This window comes from Cuculus canorus, chromosome 25, assembly GCF_017976375.1.
Source record: "Cuculus canorus isolate bCucCan1 chromosome 25, bCucCan1.pri, whole genome shotgun sequence".
NCBI classification, from domain to species: domain Eukaryota; kingdom Metazoa; phylum Chordata; class Aves; order Cuculiformes; family Cuculidae; genus Cuculus; species Cuculus canorus.
In genome coordinates, this window is record NC_071425.1 from 1,652,387 (window position 1) to 1,672,818 (window position 20,432).

The following is a 20,432-nucleotide window of genomic DNA, read 5'->3' on the forward strand; positions in this document are numbered from 1 at the left end:
TCAACGAACGTGCAGAGGCTCTTCCTCGCTGCTGTCTCACCGCTCTCCCCTCCTGATGGTTTGCGAGGAGCGGATCCGATGGAGGCCCCTTCCAGGGCTGGGATTGCTTGGCAGGGCTGCAGCGCGAGTGCAAAATCAACTCCTTCCACTTAGAGAAGGGGGGGAGTCAGCGCGGGACAGGGGATGAGGTGTGCAAAGCAGCTGAGATGGGCAGAGTGAGGAAGGCACTCTTGGCTTCAGGGGGGCGGTGGGTAGTTTGCAGGTCTCGGATTGGATGCGAAGTGCAGGGAGGAAGGACTGGATGTGAGGTAGTGTGGGACACAGCCCTTCCAAAGGGGTGTCCGAAGAGGGGGTTGAACCATTTGTTCCCATATGGGTTCGGAGTACGTGACTAGCAGCGCATGACCTAACTGCACGTGTTTGAGAGGAACTGGGTGTGCTGCTGTGCTGAGCCGGAGTAGAACAGCTTTTCCTTGAGCCCGTCCAGCTGTGCAGCCGGCTGGTCCCGTCCTCCCAGAGCTGGAGGCGTTGCAGGGGAGCCGATCGCTCAGCAGACAGTCCCTGGGCTGCAGGTGCTCTTTGCTCCAGAAAAACCTTGAGGCATGACAGCTCCCTTCCCGCGCAGGGCTGTGGGTGTTTGCTTAGGCTTTATGGAGGAAAGCTCTGACTGAGTTCACGACTGAGTGAGGGGCACAGGATTTAAGCCAGTGGCTGAAGTAAGATAGCAAAGACTTGTGATTCGAACTCCTAAGCCCTGCTGGAAAACAGTTGAGCGTTTGTGAAGAGTCTTGTTCTCTGCAGAACAAGGGGCAATTGTGACGTGGGACCACAAGCCAGCATCAGCATCCCCCGCCTCTCGCAGGCACAAATGATACCAACCCGAGCATTTTCTTCTGCGCTGTCCTGAAAACAGGAAAGCTCTCCAGGCTTTGGTTTTCCCTCAGATCATAGCAGGCCTTTAGCAAAACCAACCCCAAAGAAATAAATATTGCAATGTGTGCGCTGTGCCCTGCGGGAGCCTTTGCAGGGTTGGTTTAAAAAGAGAAGAAAGAAAGAAAACAATAGCTAAATACCAACAAAATGCTGGATGACACGCAGGAGTTGAATGAAGTACAGATGTTCTGTCACCTAGATTGTCTGCTTGAAACGCACGGAACAGAATTACCATGCTCCATGGAATGGAATTTGTCCCACCAGGAGCAGACGGGAGCACACGCACTCCAGCATTTTTAGGCATTTTCCCCATGGAGGGAGATGCTTGTCCAGAGTTGTTCTTAGTGAACACCTGGAACCCATAAGCAAACTAAGGAGACTTTTAATTTGGATATGAGATGTTGTTACGAGAGGAACGTGCCCAGCTCGGTGACATCAGGAGGAGAGGCAGGGACTTGGAGCAAATAAGCCCACCTGCAGTTGTTCCTCAGGTCTGGGTATGGAGCCACATCTCCACAATCCCAACACGCCTTTAGCTCCTCTGCTCCCCTGGCCATGGTGATGGGCACTTTATGGGCTGTCTCTGTGCTGTCCCCTCAGCCCTTTAGCAGCAGCCAGAGCCGTGCGTGATCCCCCAGAGTCTCAGCAGGTGCCTCCCCGCTGCCCTTGCCCGGCTGGCTGGACCTGATGCCGGTGGAGGAGAGGAGCCAAGGAGCCGGCCCGGCAGATTTAGCACTTTGGAGAAGTTGTACTGGGCTGAAACCTAAGCCCAGTGGGTCCATAAGTGGCTTTGTGCTTGCGTTCGCTTTGGTGACAAACACCTGCCTCGGGGAGTTGTGTCCCCACACAGGCACCAAAGGGCAAAGGGGACGTTTTTTCCAAGTGGGATGCAGGCGGCTCCTTTCAAGACCGGCACAGTTTTGGTTTTTTTTGGGAAGGAGAACCGCATCTAAATGTAGTCTCATCTAGCGAAAGAAGCCTTGTTTTATAGCATCCTTGACCAGCTTTCTGTGACCTCTTGTTATGTGGGTGTCTAACAGCCCCCAGCAAATCCTTCCATTAGCAGGGGCTGCAGCAATAATTGGAGAGCACGCGGAGCCCTGCGAGGGGTGGCTGTACGGCCTCGTTTAAAAACTCTCCAGTGTGCCTTAAGGCAAAGCGGTGCAACCCCCAACCCTGGTGCAAACGAGGAGCTCAGCGTCCCTCTGCCCGGTGCTGCCTTCCTCCTGGCTGCGGCTGCCATGGCTGCAGCCCAGAGCCAAACCTCCTCCTCCGGGTGAGGGAGTTCAGAGAGCCTGGGAAAGAGGGAGGGAGCAGCAGAGCCCATTTGGCTCTTCCCAGCTCTTCCCTCCCTCCTTCCCTACCATTCTACCAATCTACATTTAATGATCCAATTGCTGGTGTCCGGCAGATTAGGAGAGGGGACTCGGGGAAGGGGAGGTGGGGGGAGCGAGAGGAGCTGTGCGCAACCCTTTTTGGCAGCGAGAAGATCCCGTTTTTGTTCCTCCGGAGCTGGGGAGCTCCAAGGGAGATTGTGTCGTCAGTACGTCCCCCCCTGATGCAGCCGCGCTCCCCCCCGCCGCACGCCTGGCTCTCTCCATGCCCTCATGCCAAGCCCCAGCTGCTCAGCCCTTCATGGCGAGAGTTTGTTTTCCCTGAAGTTGGTTGCTGAGGGCAGGTTGACATTCCCTGGCCGGCCAGCCTGCAGCAGCGAGCGCCGAGGGCTGCAAGGTAGGGCTTGACTTTTGCTCGTAAAAAAGAAAAAAAAGATGGGATGGGGGTGTGGAATGGTTTCCTGCTCTCAAAGTGCATCCACCTCTCCCTTCTCCGCTGACTCCTGCTTCGTGGCACAGCCAGGCAGGTCTCCGTGGGCACGCTGTGATGTTCCTTGAAAGGAGGGTTTGCAGAGGAGGGCGCCAGGACAGCCAGGTGGGCAGAGGGCTGCTTCCCCCCATCCCCTTGCCCTCCCCTCCCTTTGCACCCTGCAGCTCTTGCAGGAAGTATTCGAAGCCTTCCTGAAGAGAACCCACACGTTTAAAAGCTTCTGGTGCAAGATATCTGGAGATAGTAAGGAGTGATGGAGCACTGGGAGCATCTCGGTGCCTTGGGCTCTGCGGGCGGCTGGTGTCAAGCTCCCACCAGTGCCCTGGTGCGGGGGCAGCCCAGCCCACCTGCCCAGTGCCCGTGGGTTCGCAGGGTTTGTTGTCCTGCGTGTTTAACACGGCACACTGCTTTTCTCCAGGGATATCAAAGATGATGTCAGATCCTGTTGCGTTTCCGACCACCCAAAAGTATTAGAGAGACGCTGTGGAGTGGGAGGTAGGTGTGCAAAGGCAACGAGCAACCCCTGCTCTGCAAAGCTCAAGGGCTGCAGCTCCTGGGTACCACGTCCTGTGGGCTTCTCGCTCTCTAAAGAGGAGGTGGTGGAGGAGAGGGAGAAATCCTTGGTAAGCAGGACGGAGGAGCAAGGTGTGCCTGTGGGCACGGCATGGGGTTGCGTGCAGGGCCAAGTCCTTAGGGTCATGTTTAAGTGGTGGAGTTGGCAGGGAGAGGTTTACGACTGGACTTGGTGATCTTAAAGGTCTTTTCTGACCTAAAGGAATCTGTGACAGGGAGCAGAAGTGCTGTTGAGCTCCTCGTCAGGCTGCGGTGCTGCTGGTTTCAATGCTCTCCTTTGAGCAGAGCACGAAGGCTGGTCTCTGTGGGACAGATTTTCTAAACAGTTGGAGTGCAGTTGCTCAGCACATGTAGTTGGGGCCAGATCTTCAAAAGAGCTCAGTAACCGGCATTTGGCTTTCCTTTTGGCAAACCTGAGCATTTATTCAAGCATCTAAATGAGAGCTGAAGCATTCCAGAACTCTGGTCCCCATTGTGAGCGCGGGGTTCTTGCTGAATAAGTACATATGTACGCACTCCTACGTATAACCAGCAGACTGCTCAGTTTGCTGTTGTAGACGCTGCGTTGCTGACAGCGAAGGGAGATTTTTCAGGCAGAGACAGCTGGGATTTTGAAGCTGGAGGATGTGAGTTTGGTGGTTGCCGTCACAATGAAACCGTGGGAGGTTTTATGGTTCACAGTGGTGGCAGTCGGGATGGTTCTGCTTTCCCCCATGCGCGTGTGGGCGTCTATATAAGTGCGTAGGTTCATTGTCATTAGAATCATGGAATAGTTTGGGTTGGAAGGGACCGTAAAGATGATGCAGTTCTAACCACTCTGTGATGGGCAGGGACACCTCCCACTGGCTCAGGCTGCCCAAAGCCCATCCAACCTTGAGCACCTCCAGGGATGGGGCAGCCACAACCTCCCTGGGCAACCTGGGCCAGTGCTTCACCACTCTCATTGTGAAGAAATTCTTCCTTACATCCAGTCTAAATCTGCCCCTCTCCAGTTTACACCCATTGCCCCTCGTCCAGTCACTCCAAGGCTTTGTAAGCAATCCCTCTCCAGCTTTCCTGGAGCCCCATTCAGTCCTGGAAGCTGCTCTAAGGTCTCCCCACAGCCTTCTTTTCTCCAGGCTGAACAACCCCAACTCTCAGCCTGTCCTCGGATGGAAGGTGCTCCAGCCCTCGGATCATTAGCCAAAGTGCCTTGGCTCTGCCGTGGCTCATCTTGACCACGATATGCGAAATCAGTGCTGTCTCGCTGGCCTTTGCGGCGTTGGATCTTATTCCTTCCTGTTGCAACTTGACGATTGAAATGCATTTGGGATCTGAAAATGAAACAATACGCTTTGTGGCATTCAGAAAGTTTCAGGACCAGGATCGGTGCAGTTATTTGGCAAAATGTATTGTAATGAGGTGTCTGGCTCCTGTTTTCCGTTTCTGGCTTCCGTGAGCGGCACTGACAGCATCTGCAAGCAGGCGAGTGTGTGTCCAGGTGGGGCGGGGATCCCTGACTTTTCTTTTGGAATTTTTTTGGATGACTTTCAATTAGATCTGAGCGAATTCTCTCATCCCGGGTGCCGTGGTTTCCCCATTTGTAAAATGAGCTGTAGATATTAAAACACCCTCTTCAGCTCGCTGAAACTCTCTGCTGTGTCCTCGTAAGTGAGTGCAGATCGTTACTGCTGCTGGAATAATGAACGCTGATGTCCACATAGGCTGTGCCGAGCTGCTCCTCTAACTGGGCCACGGTTTCCCAGTCTTCCTGTCCTTGAAGATCCATGAGACTCAGCCGGTTTTAAACCACGAGAAGCCCCCCAAGTATTTAAAACGTTGAGTTTTAGTAAAGATTTCATTTTAATTTGTCTTTCAGCGCTTAGTCTGTCGAAATCACATTTCCAAGCTTTCCTTGGTCACTGCCCCGGCTGGAAATGTGCATTAAAGAGAGGAGGGGGAAAAGAAAACAGATTCTTGTGGGATGCCGTAGCTCTAGGAAGAGAGGCTTTAACAGATATGCCAGGACTCTCGTGATAAGACGATGGCTGTTGGCAGTGCTGTTTGTGCATTCTGCATTGAAGCTCTAGGCTGGGTTTGCTTCTTTTTTTCCACCAGCTCATCCCAGCAAAAGCTTCCAGGATCCCACTGGCAGTGTCACTGGTGCTTGCAGCGTGTGCAGCGCAATGAAAACTCTGCCAAACCCACGCTGGAAGGTGTTCATTTCTCTACCATAGTTGCTCCACCTCTGCTTGACTTCACGCTTGCCTTCTCCAACCTTTTCATCCTGCTCGGTCCCTCCTGCTGCCCTTTTCGCCCCCGTTTAAGTGTATTGTTTCCTAAACTAATGATTCCACTCTCTTCTCTCCTCCGCAAAATCACGCAGTGGAGCTCATATATTTGCTGCAATCGCGTCTTTCCCTGAGCGCATCCCGGCTTTGGCGCGCGCTGGCAGCTGGAGCCGCAGGGCTCTGCCTGTGCCAGGAGGCAATCAGCATCTTTCTGGAGCGTCGGTGAATTGTGATGTGACTGTTCTGTTCTGAACACACCTTTGGTCCAGACTGAGGGCCTCAGCTTTGAGAATAAAACACCCATGCGAAAGGGAGTTGTGCCACAAGAGGCGTTTTTGCCCACAAAAGGGTCTCGGAGACAGGAGGATGGGTTTTTCAAAGCCCCGTATCTCATATCCCAGCAGCTCTCGTGGTCCACAACCTTCACTGGGAAGGTTGGAACTCAGCACAAAAATGTCGACAGGTTTGGTAAAGAAGGGGCTCATCGTTAGCTGACATTGGTACGGAAAAGGTCCTGTGGTCAGCCGAGTGTGTCCCCAAGGGAGGGTGCAGCTGAGGAAGACAGGGAGGCGGCAGGAGGGGGTGATGGAGCATGTTCTTCTATCCATCCATCCCTGATCGCCAGCTGGCCTGGACATCCTCAAGCCACTGCCTTGAGGTCACACAGGGCTGTGTTTTCAGTCCTTTCGCTGAAAGTATCTCAGATTTAGCACAAACATCCAGCTAGCACAACTGCATACAGATAATCTCTTTGCTTACGGTGCGTTCCCCAGTAAAATATAAGATGGGACAGGCAGTGTTTCACAGAACATGCTTTTTCTTTGGTTTGTCATTTGAAGAACCCCGTGTTTCTGGGGGTTTAGCGAGGGAAAAACCAAGATGAAGGAATCAAACTTAATAGTTTGTCTACTTTTAGCAGAGCTGGACCCAGAGCAGCTGCTGGGAGGGGAGATGGAGGGGATCTCTGGGTTCCGGGATCTCTGCTGGCTGATCTCTTTAGCTGTGCACGTGCAACACGTGCTGAAACGAAGATTCTCCCGTTGGCTGTAAAGGGTGGTTCTGAGAAATCCTTTGAGAAGGCAGAGAGTGAGGGAAAGCGGGTGCGGAGTCCCTTTGGGGAAACAGCAAGAGGAAAGCTCAGGTTTCTTGAAATCAGCCAGAGCTTGTTAAATCCTTCCCTATCGTCTTACCGTAAACTGATTTGGGGGCTTCTGTTGATATTCTGCGCTGCAGATGTTGGCTGCAGCTGGGATAGAGATAGTGGGACGCTCTCAGCCAGAGGCTGGGATGTGGGGGAAGGGATGCTGGGCTCGTGTGGATGGGTGGAGAAGGAAAGAGGAATATGAATGTATGGTTGTAAATCCACCCCTACACACCCTCCTTTCTTTTCCCTTACAACTGCTGCTCTCAGCAGAGGGAAAGTTAGCCTTCCAGCACTCTCTGATTTCTTTTGCAGAGTCGAAAGGACAAGGAAAGACCTAAACAGAAGCACAAAAAACGTCCGGAGTCTCCCACCAGCCTTACCCCATCCTCGGTGCCCATCGCTGCAGAAAAGGTACCAAACCCGTGGGATGCGGGCGTGCGAACGCAGGGTGAGAAGGGAGGGCAGGGGGGAATCCATCAACGCTGGCTTCCCTTGGAAGCGGCGAGGAGAGTGCAGGAGAGCAGAGAAAGGGCTTTTGTCCATTTATTTTCATTCCTGATTCGTCACATTCTCGCTCGCTCTCGCTCTGCCTGGCTCCCCACCTCGATGCCCACCTTGGGAATTTAACACGGCAGCTGTCTTGATTTCTGTCAGCACTGACGACCCAATCATGGAGCTCAACTCCCAAGTGGTTGAGCTGTAAGTGCCAGCCTGTTTCGCAGCAGATGTTCAGATGCGAAGCTCTCACAGAATAGATAGATATCCATGCTTTGGCCTTTGCCGCTGCCTCGTCGTAAACAGCTCAGGCAGGTGGATAAGCAAAGCACGGCTCGTGGGAGGAGGTGGTAGCCTTCATTAGGCAAACTGATGTAGCTGAGGGGGGAAAAAAAAAGAGTCTTGGGAACAGGTAGGATGTGCATTACAGGTGGCACTTCTGTGTGAAACACTGAGAGCGTTGATTTTTATGTAATTCCTCTGTTTCGGGAAAATCGAGGCAGAGGGTAACAGTTTGGTGACCTGATTTGCTCCTGGGGTGTACAGGCAATCCAGCTCCCTGCTGGGAAGATGTTCCTTCTGTGGGTTGAGGGGAGATTGAGATGAGATCTTAGGAAGAAATGTTCTCCTGGGAGGGTGGGGAGGCACAGGGTGCCCAGAGCAGTGGTGGTGCCCCATCCCTGGAGGGGTTCCAGGCCAGGTTGGATGGGGTTTGGAGCCCCTGAGCCAGTGGGAGGTGTCCCTGCCCATGGCAGGGGTGGGACTGGATGGGCTTTGAGGTCCCTTCCAACCCAAACCATTCGGTGATTCTCAGCTTGCCCGGGGCTGGTGGGGCACACTCAGGATGTCGGTGTATTTTTGCTCTTCGCTGCTGCAGTTGTGCTGCTGAGGGGCACTCTGCTCCTGCCTATGAATTAGGGCAGCCCTGAGCTTTCCGTAATTGGTGCCAACCCCAAACTCCAGTAATGCAGAATAGACACAGTGGAACTTGCCTGGAGCTCGCATGCAACAAGGTGAAGGGCAGGTCTGCAGCTGTTCAGGGTCAGGGAACAAGTGAGGTTACTCCAGCGTGCGGACCTTTGGCGTTGCGCTCTCCTCTCTAGTGGGAATGTAAATGAATGCAACTCCTTAGCAGGGTTGTTCTGGTGTAAGTGAGAGCAGGACTAGGGCCAAGCTCCTGCTAGAACAAATAAACAACATGTCCCAGGAATGTCCTTTTGTGCACAGAAATACTACTTGGAAAGGCCTGGGTGTCCTTTCTGTGGCGGGACTGCCTTGTGAAAATGAAAATTCACAGGCTAGCGGTGTCTGTGTATGTGAGAAGCAGCGCAGAGCCTGGAAGAGCGAAAGCTCCTGCCAGTCAGTACAGGGTGGCTTTGGGTTAAGACTGAAGAGAATTTTCTACGTTCTGTGTGAGACCAAGGCTGGAGGCGGGGAGGAGGTACAGGGCAGAGCTGGAACGCTGAAGCTGGTCTCCTGAGCGGCAGCCTGGGAGAAGCAGAAAGTTACGGCAGAGCGGAGTGAAGGATGAGCCTCTGAGCTGCAATCCCTCTTGATTTACCTGTGCTCGTGTTCGGGCAGCTCAGCTCTGCCTTTTGGGAACAGCAGATTCACCCCGTGAACAGAGCTGTCAGGAACTGATGGTCTAAGAAGATTATTTTCAAGCCGAACTGAAACCCAAAACCTGACTCCTGGCCAGCCAGAGCGGTTGTTAGACAATTACCCACTGTCTCCTCCAAAGCCCTGCCAGACCTTTCTAAATAAGGAGGGACGGGTGCAATTCACTTTTACAGGCAGCTTTCAACTCTTTGTAAGCTAAAATTCAGGAGATCCTAATTACTGTAGCTGTACTTGAGTGACAGGGGTTTAGAGTTTCCCTAGGGAGTTATTATTAATCCTCATCACAGAGGGTGTATTTCGCTCGCTTTTTTTTTTGTGCACGGATCCCAAAGTATTGTTCAAAGTCTGTTACCAAAGCTCCTCAGTCCAGATCGAATTTAAGAGCTGCTCAGCAGCCGGCTACAACCCTGTGCAATCCCCTCGGGGGTGGTTCAATGGGGCTTTCTGGGTAGCTGCACCAGTGTAAGATTGCACAGGTTAAATTAACGTAAAACCTGGGGATGTGTTGATGTAGCGTGTCCAAACAGGTTTTCCTTTGGAAAGCAAAACCAGCTTTGTCCTCTCTGGGTCTTGGATACAGCCCATCCCAGTACAGTGTGCTGGGGAGTGGGGAGCGTAGACGCAGCAAACCAGAAGCGGACTTGCGAGAACGCAGGAGAGCATTGCTCGTCCCTGCTGTGTTCGAGTCTGAAGAGAGCTGGAGTCTGCTCCTCTCTGTTCCTCTCTTCACCGCTTGCGTGATCTTGGGCAAATCGCCTCCGTGCTCTTCTCCGAGTTACCCAGTGAACCAGAGCATCAGTTCCCCAGGGATAATCCTTACAGGTGACAGCTCCCACCTTCCGTGGGCTGCAGCTGGGTGGGAGCAGATCGCTGTGACCTACAGCAGCGAGGGCAGGTGGTCGTGCCCAGGTGCCTGGGAGGAGGACACTGGCCTGGAGCAGCCTTGCAGAGCCACGGGGGGCTGGTGCAGCCCTCGATATCAACGCCAAACCCATGCTGCCAGCTCACCGCGCTGTAGCCAAAGTGGCACCAAATACGGCGAGTCCCCGTGTCCCGTCTCGGTGCGCAGGGGTTGGATTGGAGGCACTGAGCATCACCAGTGTTTCGGAGCCAGGAGTGCGGAGCAGGAGCATCACTCAGGCGAGTAAACAGAAGAGCCCTGGCACTGCTGGCTCCTTGGGCACCAGGGCTGTGGCCAGACTGGAGCGTGGCACCAGCCACAGGGCCATGGAGAGGTGTTACCGGTACCTGGATCCATTCTCCAGTCTGCTCCCAGTTCGCTTAACCTAAAAGGAACCTGGGGCAGCAGACATCTGAGCCCCAGCGTCTGATGTTGCTACCAGAGTCCTCTGAAACTTCCGGTGACCCATTAATAATGCATTTTCAGAGCTATAGTCCTGTACAGCGGGACTTCCCAAGCCACTCCACCAGGTAGGTTGGCAGCAGTGGGACCGTCCCATTGCTTTGGAGGAAGAGTGGTGCATCCCACTGAGCCTGGCCTCTGCCTTCCCAGTTTTCTTTAATTTTGCAATCCAGATTTATTTCTTCAGTTCCAATTCTCACCTAATACATCGTCCACCCCGTTGCTCCCGTCTTGAACCGTTTAGTTATAAAGAACATCCTTTGATGTGGTTTCAGTCTTCCTCCTGAAATCAATTGTGCTAGACCTCTGACTTCTGCCAGGGTTTTGAACATCTCATTGAGTGCTTCCCTACGTCTTCTAGGAATTTAAATACCATTAATATATGACATGTGGACTCTGCCCGGCCTCCTGCAGTAACAAGCTCTTACTGCCGTGCTCCGGTTTGGGGATAAACATACGGAAAACACCGTGGTGGGGCCTCAGCTCTCGGCTACACCGGAAAGTGAAACTAGGGTGTGAATTCACAGCATGCAAACAACTCTTCCTAGCAGCTCCTCTGAGCTTTTCTGCCTCTGACAAATGTCTTTGGGCGATGCGGTTTTCATTGCTCTCCAAGAGGGGCAGGAGAAAACCTTCCTCGCGGGGCGCAGGACGGTGCCTTCCCAAGAGCTGCAGACCTGCTGGAAATCCCCCAGCGGAGCTCCAGGGCTTTTGGATGGATTAGGGAGGATTGTGGAGAGTGGATTTGTGCTGGGTATAGGCTCGTATTCGTTGTTGTGCTGGCTACTTGGAGCTCCCACGGAGTTTTGGGGGCAGCGGGAAGGAGGCAGAACACATCTCTTCTGGGCGATAGTTTCTGGTTATCGTCGTTTTTGGCTATTTTGCGTTGTCTATCCCCAAAAGTACAAAATGCTGCCCACTAAGGACACTTTTGAACACCTTGTCAGAAAGATGGCATTGAGGCACTGAGTCTCACCGATAAGTCTTGGCAGCCGAGGCTGTTCAGCTGCGCGGTCACACGCCGGCAGACGTGCAGGAGGCAGTTTCGGTGCTCCGGATCTCTCTGTGTAGCCGGTGCGTGGCTCTGGTGATCGAGGGTAGGGAGCAGTCGAGCGCTGAGCCGCGTTGCCTCTCCCTTCCCCATGCAAATCATAGAATAGTTTGCGTTTTAGGGACCTTAAAGATCATCCCGTTCCAAGCTCCTGCGATGGGCAGGGACATCCCACTGGATGAGGCTGCCCGAGACCCCGCGGGAGCCGTCCTGCTGCTCTCTGTTGCACTTGCAGTAAATCTGCAGGATTGCAAACCACGCCAGCTGCCTTTCCTCTGCCAGCTGCAGGCATCACCATCACTTGTTGACACACACGCACACATGTTACGTGGTTTGGGCTGCAACATCTGGCTTGCTTTGGGTTTTGCGAGCTAAGCCGCAGATGCCAAAGCCTCTCTGCACCCTGATCAGGTGCTGGGGAGGGAGCACAGCAGGGTGAAGAGCATACGATTGCAGGGAGGCTTTCCAGATTTCCCAGTGTTGTTTGAGCTCTTGGCGTCTACCCAGAGCCAACCTGGAGCTGACAGATCCTGGGAACCTCTGTACCGCGCCTGGCTCGGGCAAATTCACAGTCGCTGTGAAGGGGTAGGGGTTTGTGTGGGAAGGATGATGATTACCCCTGCAAACCAAAGCATGTTTCAGCGTGGATATTTGCGGTAGGAATCTTTGAGCCTTTTAGCATCCCTTGTCCTGACAGAAGCGGGAATTTTCCAGGGACTTAACAGTACGATCTTCAGCCCATCTGTGTCTCCTGTCCCCACCTATAAAGAACAGCAACACAGCGCTGTCTGATCTTGAGGCTGAGAGAAGGGATGCGAAGATGTTGCGAGTGGCTCGGATACAGGGATGCTGTAGATTGTACACGGACGTCAGCCCAGAGCTCCTGGTGGAGACTCATCTGACCTCCAGCCAGCGATCCCGGGCGGAACGGTGGCCGATGCCTGCAGCCTGCCTGGGTGGCTGCTTCACCGCATCGCCCTGCGGTGCATGGGCTGGAGGAGCCTCTGCTCTCCTCACATTGTTCCTCATTCACGGTCCTCCCTGCTTTCCCTCACCAGTAGTTTAATCCAGGGCAAAGCTGCTCTGTGTTTCCAACGCAGCACCGGCATCCCCCTTCTGTATCTCGTCGGTGGTTCCCTCTAGGAGCTCGTCCCACCAATCGGGAGGCAAAGCGATGCTCTTCTGATTTCCCATAAATAAATGAATGGATGAGGAGCTTGGGTGCTACACAGAGTCACGGAGAAGCCAGGAATCAGGTAGAGCCCGTCAGGAGGTGCCTGCCTGCCTGTGCTTGGGTGCCTGCGCCACTTTGCCCCTCTTCTCCCCAGCTGAGGCAGGAGTTTCCCCATCAGACCATCACCTCCAGCGAGGGCAGCAGCTTTATTCGGGGCACGTTGTTCACTTGGTTGCTTTCAATAGACCTTCGAAATGTAGTTGCTGCCTCATTCTGAAAGAGAGCTCTCACTTCCTCAGCGCTTTCCTCTTTTTCCCTCTGCACCGAGCCCTTCCCCCGCGTCTGTTTGCGGCGCACGGAACATGGGTTTCTGCTCACACACACGCACGCACGGATTTACAGGCTGGAGAAAAGCCGATGATCCAGAGATTGAGACCTCTGTTTATGCACCAGGCAAGCAGCAGGCATGCGGGTTTCTCCAGTCCCGCTTCCTCCAGGCAGAATCTCCTTTGTTAGGGAGGTGATGGGACTGCAGCCCTCGTTAGTGTTGTTAATATTGGCGTTATAATAGCAGCCCCCTCCCCTCCAGATCAAGGCTGCGTTGTGCTTGGCAGTCCACGTGTGTCTCCTGGAAGGCTCTGCTGCCACAGAGCTTGCAGGCTCCACCAAGCAAAGCGGAGAAGAACCAGAGGCACAGAGAGAGGAAGCGATTTAGTGTGGATTCAGCTTCCTTCCCTCTGCTCCTCAGCTGGGATGCTTGGACCCTTGCCCCACGGTGGGGCTCTGGAACGGCTGCTGGAGAAGGGCCCTTTGGGGTGAGGAGGGCTCGTGACAGTACCGTAGAGATCTTCCTACCGCAACCTGTTTGGCAAACAATATCTAGGAGGTGGGAAAATCCTGCCCCTGGAGTCTCTGGGAGTCTTTCGGGGAGGTGTGTGAGGTCAGATAAACCCTACAGGTAGGTGAGTGTCCCTTCAGCAGCGGCGGCTGAGCCAGCTCAGCCTCTCTCCCCACACCCTCCTTTTAGTTTTACCCTTTAATTTTACAATCAAGATTTATTCCCCACCTCAGGTTTCCCCCTTCCACCCGGCACTAATTCACTACTTGCCCTGCAACTCCCTTCCTGACGCGCTGGATTTAGAACGTGTCTTCTCATGTGGTTTCCCCCTGCCCTTCTGTGGCCTCGCGCACCTTCTGCCGAGCTCCGAGAGGTGAATTTATGAGAGGAAAATGTGGGGCTTTGCTTTTCTGCTGAGACCTGAGCCATCTCGTTCCTGCGACTCTGTGAGCAGGCTCAGACCTTCCCATACCCCCGGACACCGCTCGCCTTTCCCTCCCCAGGCAGATGTGGAAAGTCGGAAAGATTTTCCTGCTCCCTCTGAGCACATAAATCAAGAAAGCTTAATCTCCTACATCCAGGAGTCTGCGATGAGAAAATACAGATTCCCCCTCCTCTCCCCCTTAATTTCCACCACTCCCTTCCTCCTGTCTTTCATATTCCCAGCACATCTGGTGCGTGTTAGGCTGCCAGCTGTTGCATTGTGCGGAGTGATTAAACCATGTGGGAGGAATGGGGAAAGGTTTTTATCTGGGCATTCATGAGTCTGCATTACAAGCCCTTTTTTTTCCCTTTAGCTCTCCCCAAGAAGAGGTCAGCTAGAGTCAGAGATAGCGGAATGTAAGAGAGGTATTGCGCTTCTCCACATCTTCCTTCTGTCTGCTCGGGAAGAAGTAAGAGGTGTTGCACGAGTAGACAGGTGTTGTGCTTTGGACTGTAGCCATCCCATCGGAGCTCTGTCTGTAATATGGATTGGTTGCAGCGATACCTGGAAAGAAGCGATCTTTGAACGCTGCTGGTTGGGCTTTGAAGTGACTTGAAGGTGAAGGTTTCATATCCTAGCGTGGGTGCCCCGGGGGATCTGGGTTTTGGTTCATTCCTCTCCCCCCCTGCTCAACTCCCACACTTCTCTCTCTCTCTCTCATCCCAAGCTCCTGGATTTCCTAGCATCTGGCCAGCCTCTTCTTCCCCGTTGCTTCCCTGTCTCCTGCGGGCTCGCATGGGCTTTAGATCGCATCTGTTGCCGCGTGCTCGGTGCTGCTCTTAACAATGTCACGGTGAAATATTTACTGCAGTAGATTCGGAAAGCCCTGAGCTGGCAGTGCAGGTGCCTCAGCGGCTGCTTTAAAGAACGCGGGGAAACTCCCGTTACGGCAGGAGGATGAGCAAGTTCCCCCAGGTGGATTGACCTTGCTGAGAACAGCGCGCCCGAGAGATGCGGCTGAAATCTGTGCTTGGATCCCAGCCAAGTTCAGATCGTATTTGGGCTGAATAATGCTCAGAGGTACTCCCATTGTTGCTGATGACGTGAGGATCCTCCAGCGTCTGCGCCTTGATTGTCAGTGCCCGGTTTAATTTCCTGGAGTTAGATGGGATGAACGTAATCTCTAGGAATCTAAATCTGATGTCACCAAGCAGCAGCAGAAGGGAATGTTGCTTTTTCTCTCCCGAGTAACATGACCTGACCATCACTTTGCGGGCAAAGGGGGGCAATTAGTTCTCTTAAGGGGAAATTGGTAAGAAGAGCCCCCGCTGTGGCCACATCTGGCCTGAGTCACCTCTGTGTTTGCTGCCTGCCAGGGCTCCACCAGCCACCATGAGGGGAGCAAAGAGACCTCGGAGGTCGGCAGGTCGGAGGTGAAGGGCAAGAAATCCTCGAGCCATGGCAGCAGCCACAAGGGGAAAAAGACGGGAAGCGGAAAAAGCTCGGTTGGCTTCAGCTCAGCTTCTTCCAGCGGGACCTTCCAGCCTGCAGGTAAGGAGTGAAGAAGCAGCAAGAAAGGATGAGAGAGCGAGGGGGCGTTTTACTTTGCCCCTCTTTGATATCTTTGTGTCTGTTCAGTTCCTCCTGCACCAGCGAGTGCCGCGAAGCTTTGCCGATGGCTGTTATGTTAACCTCTTGAGGAGAAAGGGGAAAGTCGTGTTGCTGCTAACTCCGTGCACCGAGGGAAGAACTGAGTCAGCTGAGAGTTACAGCTCCCCTCCTGTGCAGGCCTGCTGCACGGCAAGGAAAACACATCCAGATGTCTGAGCTGAGGGAGGAGGGAAGGGATGCTGAGCACAGGCAATATGGGCAGCACCTGCCTTCTCCTCTGTAGGTGGTACTGTCTGCAGCAGTGTTTTAAGGAGTACTAGTGGAGAGATCTGAGCCAAAACCTGGCTCCCCTGAGCTTTGAGCCAAAGCTTTGCAGGGCTCCCATCTGCTCTGACCTTGCTGAGTTCTTTTTCGAGCGTGTTTCATCTCCCGGGACCCTGACTGGGTTGGAGGGACAGTGGCGATGCAGGAGCTGGGCGAGCAGACACCTGCACGTCTGAGTGAGGTGAACCTACCGGTTTGCATCTCTTGTTCTTGTTAGAAAGCATCAAAGCAACGGGGAGGAGCAGGGCTGGAAGGTGATGGAGGTGTCCTTCGTCTCCGTAACTGGCCTGTGCCAGAGGACCCGCGGAGCGACTGTGCTGCTGTTATCTTATGGGCTGAGTTACTGCCACCACGAGCCTTCCTCTATTTGCTTTTCCTCCGCTTCCCCCCAGGTACCTCCTGCAGCAGCTTGCAGTGCTCCCAGGACTTTGTGACGTTCCCCAAGCTTGAGCAGGACGACGAGAAGTACCGGAAACCTGTCTCTTCCTCCTCTTCTTCCCACTGCTCCCCTCTGTATGAAGGCCAGAAGGGGGACGTCTTTGAGCAGAAGGTGATCTTCTCAGGCTTTGGATCCATCATGCGCTTCTCCACCTCCGCGGTGAGCCAGCAGAGAGGCCGTGATGCTTCTCCCGTGGACTATAAAGCCTCAAACCCTGTCAGTGGCCCTTCCATGGGGACCGGTGGGAGCGGTGGCAGCAGCAGCAGCCACAAGCGGATGCCGTCCCTCAGCATGGAGGAGGGAGAGGTGCTGAAGGAAAAAAAGCACAAGGGTAGCAAGAAGAACAAGCATGGACCTGGCAGGCCAAAAGGAGGCAAAAGCAAAGAGATTTTGGGGGCCCAGCTGGCTGGGTCCACGTCTACGTCCTCGTCACCCTTCTCTGGGGGCTCTCTCGTTAGCTCCAGCGTTGGCAACTCTTCGCGCTCCTTCAGCCACACGGGGAACCTGCCCAGCCTCAGCATGGAGTCCCCGCTGCTGGGTTCAGGTATGTTCTCCCTTAGGGCTCCAGGTGTGCACGGTTCCTCCCAGCCCCGCTCTCTCTTTCATCCCATTTTGCTGGTGTTTGGACGTGCCTGCACCAAGTCCAGTCCCTTCACTTCAGTCCCAGGAGCTATAAAAATCCACATCTGGGGCTCCCCTTTGCTTCTTGGCTGTCAGCCTGGAATCTCCTCCAGGTCAGCTTCTCTGTTGTTGGATCTGGGCTGGGGGAGCATCTCAAATCCTTTTTTTTGCTCAAGTGCTGGCAAACTTCCGCTTCATTTCCAAAGTGATGGAGAGGGATGTTCACAAGCCAAACCAGCGCAACCACAGCCTCACCCCAAATGAGGGGCTCTCAGCAAGTTTAACCCTGCTTGTAAAAGCAAAACCTCTCATCCTGGTCTTACCACATCCACGTAGGGCTGGGACCACTGGCACACCAGGAACTCTGCTTCCAGCTGGATTCCCAGCTGGATTCCCCTTCCCTGGCCTGGCAGGGATGAGGGCAGGCAGGACATATGGCAGGAAGGGGTTAAGGCCAGCAGGCAGAGGAGGAGCCTGCTGCTCAGGGCTGAGGTTTGACACTGTTCTGGCAGCAGAACTTGTAATCGGTCTATTGTGGGTTGCTTGCAGATGCTCCAATTTAGGTCAGATTGCAAAGGGGGGGTATAATTTTGTTGTGTGTGCCTGGGAGCCCAATTGCCTGCACTGCCTGAGAGAGCGAAGGAGCTGCAAGAATTGATGCAATTCCCATAATCATAACCTTAGGCCAATTTTTTTTTTGCCTCCCCCTCCCCTGAAACAACAAAAGGATGTTTCAAAGAGGAGGAGGCTGCCAGGCTTCTGCCTGCTCCTTCTCGCATTGCGGATAGATGCTCGGCTGTGAGGGACCTGGCTTTGGGCACAGCCTCTGCCACGGGGACGTCAAATGGGTCCTCTCCTTCTGCAGCAGCTCTCTCCTCACCCTTTCTCCCTCGTTTATCTGTCCATGCCCCACCGTGGTCCCTGGATATCGCGGAAGGGGTCAGGTTAGGTCAGCGAGAATGCGGTCTTGATAAGCCCAGGCAGCAAAGTGGGACTCTCAGAATCCCCTGCCCACTTCTGCCGCGGACTTGTGCCCGTGGCGAGTCACTGCGGGCTGTGATTTCTCTGCCGGATCGTATCAGGGTGTGGGGAGCAAACAGGGGAGCAGGGACAAGGCTGGAAACGTTTGTGATCCCTTTTGATAGAAGGATCGTGGCTTGCGAGCACCCATGCCAGGCGCTGCTGAAGTGCCGTGTTTTACCCTTGTGGATTGTCGCTGTCTTTCTGAGATGAAGCTTTGCGGAAAACCAGCTGCCTCCGGGCCCTGAGAGCGGAGCGTGGCTCTCTAACACGTCTCCTCCCCTCGTAGGGATCTACACCAGTAACAAGGACCCTATTTCCCACGGGGGCGGAGTGCTCCGCGCTGTGTGCAGTACACCCCTCTCTTCCAGCCTGCTGGCACACCAGGGTACGTCGTCTCTCCCACAGCTCAACCGGTCTCCCTTTGCTAGCACCATCCCAGCTTCCTCCTCCTCCTCGGTCTCCACCACGCAGGTAAGAACATCAGGACCAGGAGGGAGCCTGTAATTCAGGGGAGCGTTGGGTAGAGCGGTCATTGGCAGAGCAGGACCTGGTTGTGGGCACAGATGAGTTGCTTTTTCCACTTGGGAAAGAGCTATTCTTCCTTCAGTTTGGAGGGGAGTTGCCAACTGCAGCTTCCCTTAGAGCTGGTAGAAAGGCGGAGGCGGTTTTGCATCTCAGCCTGTTTTGGGGTGGGAGGGATTGCAGCCTCGAAGGCGACGTTGCCCTTCTCTTGACTGCAAGGGGAGCGCAGACAGCGCTTGGGAAGCAGAGAGATGGATGTCAGCGTGTGCCACATCCCATCGTGCTCGTCCCCTGCTGCTCGTCCCCATCCTAGGGGTGCCAGCCCTACCTTCGCTCCGTAGCATGGATAACTTGGTGGGAGGGCTCGAGCATCGCAGCTGGGTGGGCTGCGTGCGCGCCAGGAGACAGAGCCTCCTCCTTTGTCAGGATCTCGCTGCGAGAGGTGTTTTACAGGGAGGAGAGAGTTAGTTTTACAACCTCAGTGTCAAGGCGGCTCATTCAGACCCCTTGGCTCTGAGATGGGGCTGGGAAGATCTCAACTGTCGAGCGAGACTTCCGAGGAGATATTTTTAACGCTCTCTCTCACGAGCAAACCGGGTTCAAGAGTAAGGAAGAGATGGAATAATGAGGTTATTTTCCTCTTGCGTTTTTGAGAAGTCATTTTTTTCTCTCTCTCTCTCTCTCTCCCCCCTCCTCCTTATTTTGCCGCGTAGGTGTTCTCACTGGCAGGTTCAACGTTTAGCCTCCCTTCCTCCCATATTTTTGGGAGCCCCCTCACGTCTGGGCTATCGATCAACCCACTCTTAAATCAGTCGGAAAGCAGCCGGGCAGGTACGTGAATCAGAAGGTATGTGTGAGTTTGCACTTCCAAAGGGGTCTCCCTGGAAGAGGCGAGACAACTGCATCCCTAGTTCTCCAGCAGCCCTCCCTGCTTGCTCCCATCCTCTGCGTGTGAGAGCCAGGGCTAGGAGAGCGGGACAGGGGCTCTGCCCCAGGGCAGGATGTGCTTCTGTTTGCTTTCCTGCAGTGCTGCCTCGCAGTCCTGCAAAAGCACAGCCGGTGTGTCCATCGGATAACGTGTGTCCCTGGACACGGGCTAGAAAAGTACAAGAATGTCAAGTCCTTCCCTGCTAAAGCTTTTCCAAACCGAGCGAAAACTACTGCTTGCTCAAAATAAGTTAATTGGTTTTGGTTTTCGGGGGTTTCTTTTTAAATGAAAGATCTCTCACCTTCTTCATTTTCGTCTTCCATTTCTGTTTTGAGTTACTTTCTGGCCTTTCCACTTTGGCTTTGTCATGAATGCAACAGAATCCGCTGTTTTTAACTTCCAAACGTGAACGTGCCAACCCTGGATTACTCACAACTGCTCATTTTTTCCCACCAAGGCAAATTCATTTTTCTTGGAATGTTGCCTGGTTAATAAGCAGGAAACTTGAAGCATAGTAAGGTTTCTTTTTGTTTCCTTGTTTTTTTGTGTTTTTTTTTTTCCCAAAACAGAGTGGGAAAACTGATTTTTGGTTTGCACCCCTAGTTAAACAAAAGCACCTTCCTGATTTTCAGATGTTGCAGCTAGTGGTGCAACTGTCTCATGCTCCCCTAGCCCAGAAACGTGGCAGCTTGGCGTGCTGGGTGCTGGACTCCCGGGAGGTAAAACTCTACCCGGTGTCACAGTGACAAACCCTTTAAAATGCAAAGCCCTTCTTACAGGTGGCTCTGAGTTCTCTGGATAATCTGACACCTCTGTGCCCTTATGTGCCTTAACAAGCGTGCATGCCTGCATGTGAAGCATGAATGAACACGTGTGCTTACTTGTGACCTTTGCAAGCCCATGGAAGGTGTCTGTCTGTCTCTTTGTGTGTCACTGGCAGCGTTTTGTCCCCACGTCCCCTCCCCGTTAGCTCGAGTGCAATGGGAATTTACCTGCGCAGCTGCCGCCGGTGGGAGCCACGGGTGTTGCGTGGGAGCTGTGAGTCTTGGAATCATAGAATGGTTTGGGTTGGAGGGGACCTCAAAGTCCATCCAGGGATGGGCAGGGACACCTCCCACTGGATCCGGTTGCTCCAAGGCCCATCCAACCTGGCCTGGAACCCCTCCAGGGATGGGGCACCACCACTGCTCTGGGCAATGTGTTCCAGGGTCTCCCCACCTTCAGCATCATGAAGAATTTCTTCCAATGTCCCATC

General features: G+C 53.8%; 1 protein-coding gene across 1 annotated transcript in view; it reads left to right on the forward strand.

The window, feature by feature from the left end:
• The window catches only part of MLLT6 (MLLT6, PHD finger containing), a 45,638-nt gene that overhangs the window by 15,987 nt on the left and 9,219 nt on the right, over positions 1-20,432 (forward strand). The window contains 5 exon segments of the mRNA XM_054088306.1: positions 7,057-7,155; positions 15,086-15,260; positions 16,037-16,627; positions 18,014-18,198; positions 18,963-19,080. Of these exon segments, the coding sequence (XP_053944281.1) occupies positions 7,057-7,155; positions 15,086-15,260; positions 16,037-16,627; positions 18,014-18,198; positions 18,963-19,080 (1,168 nt within the window).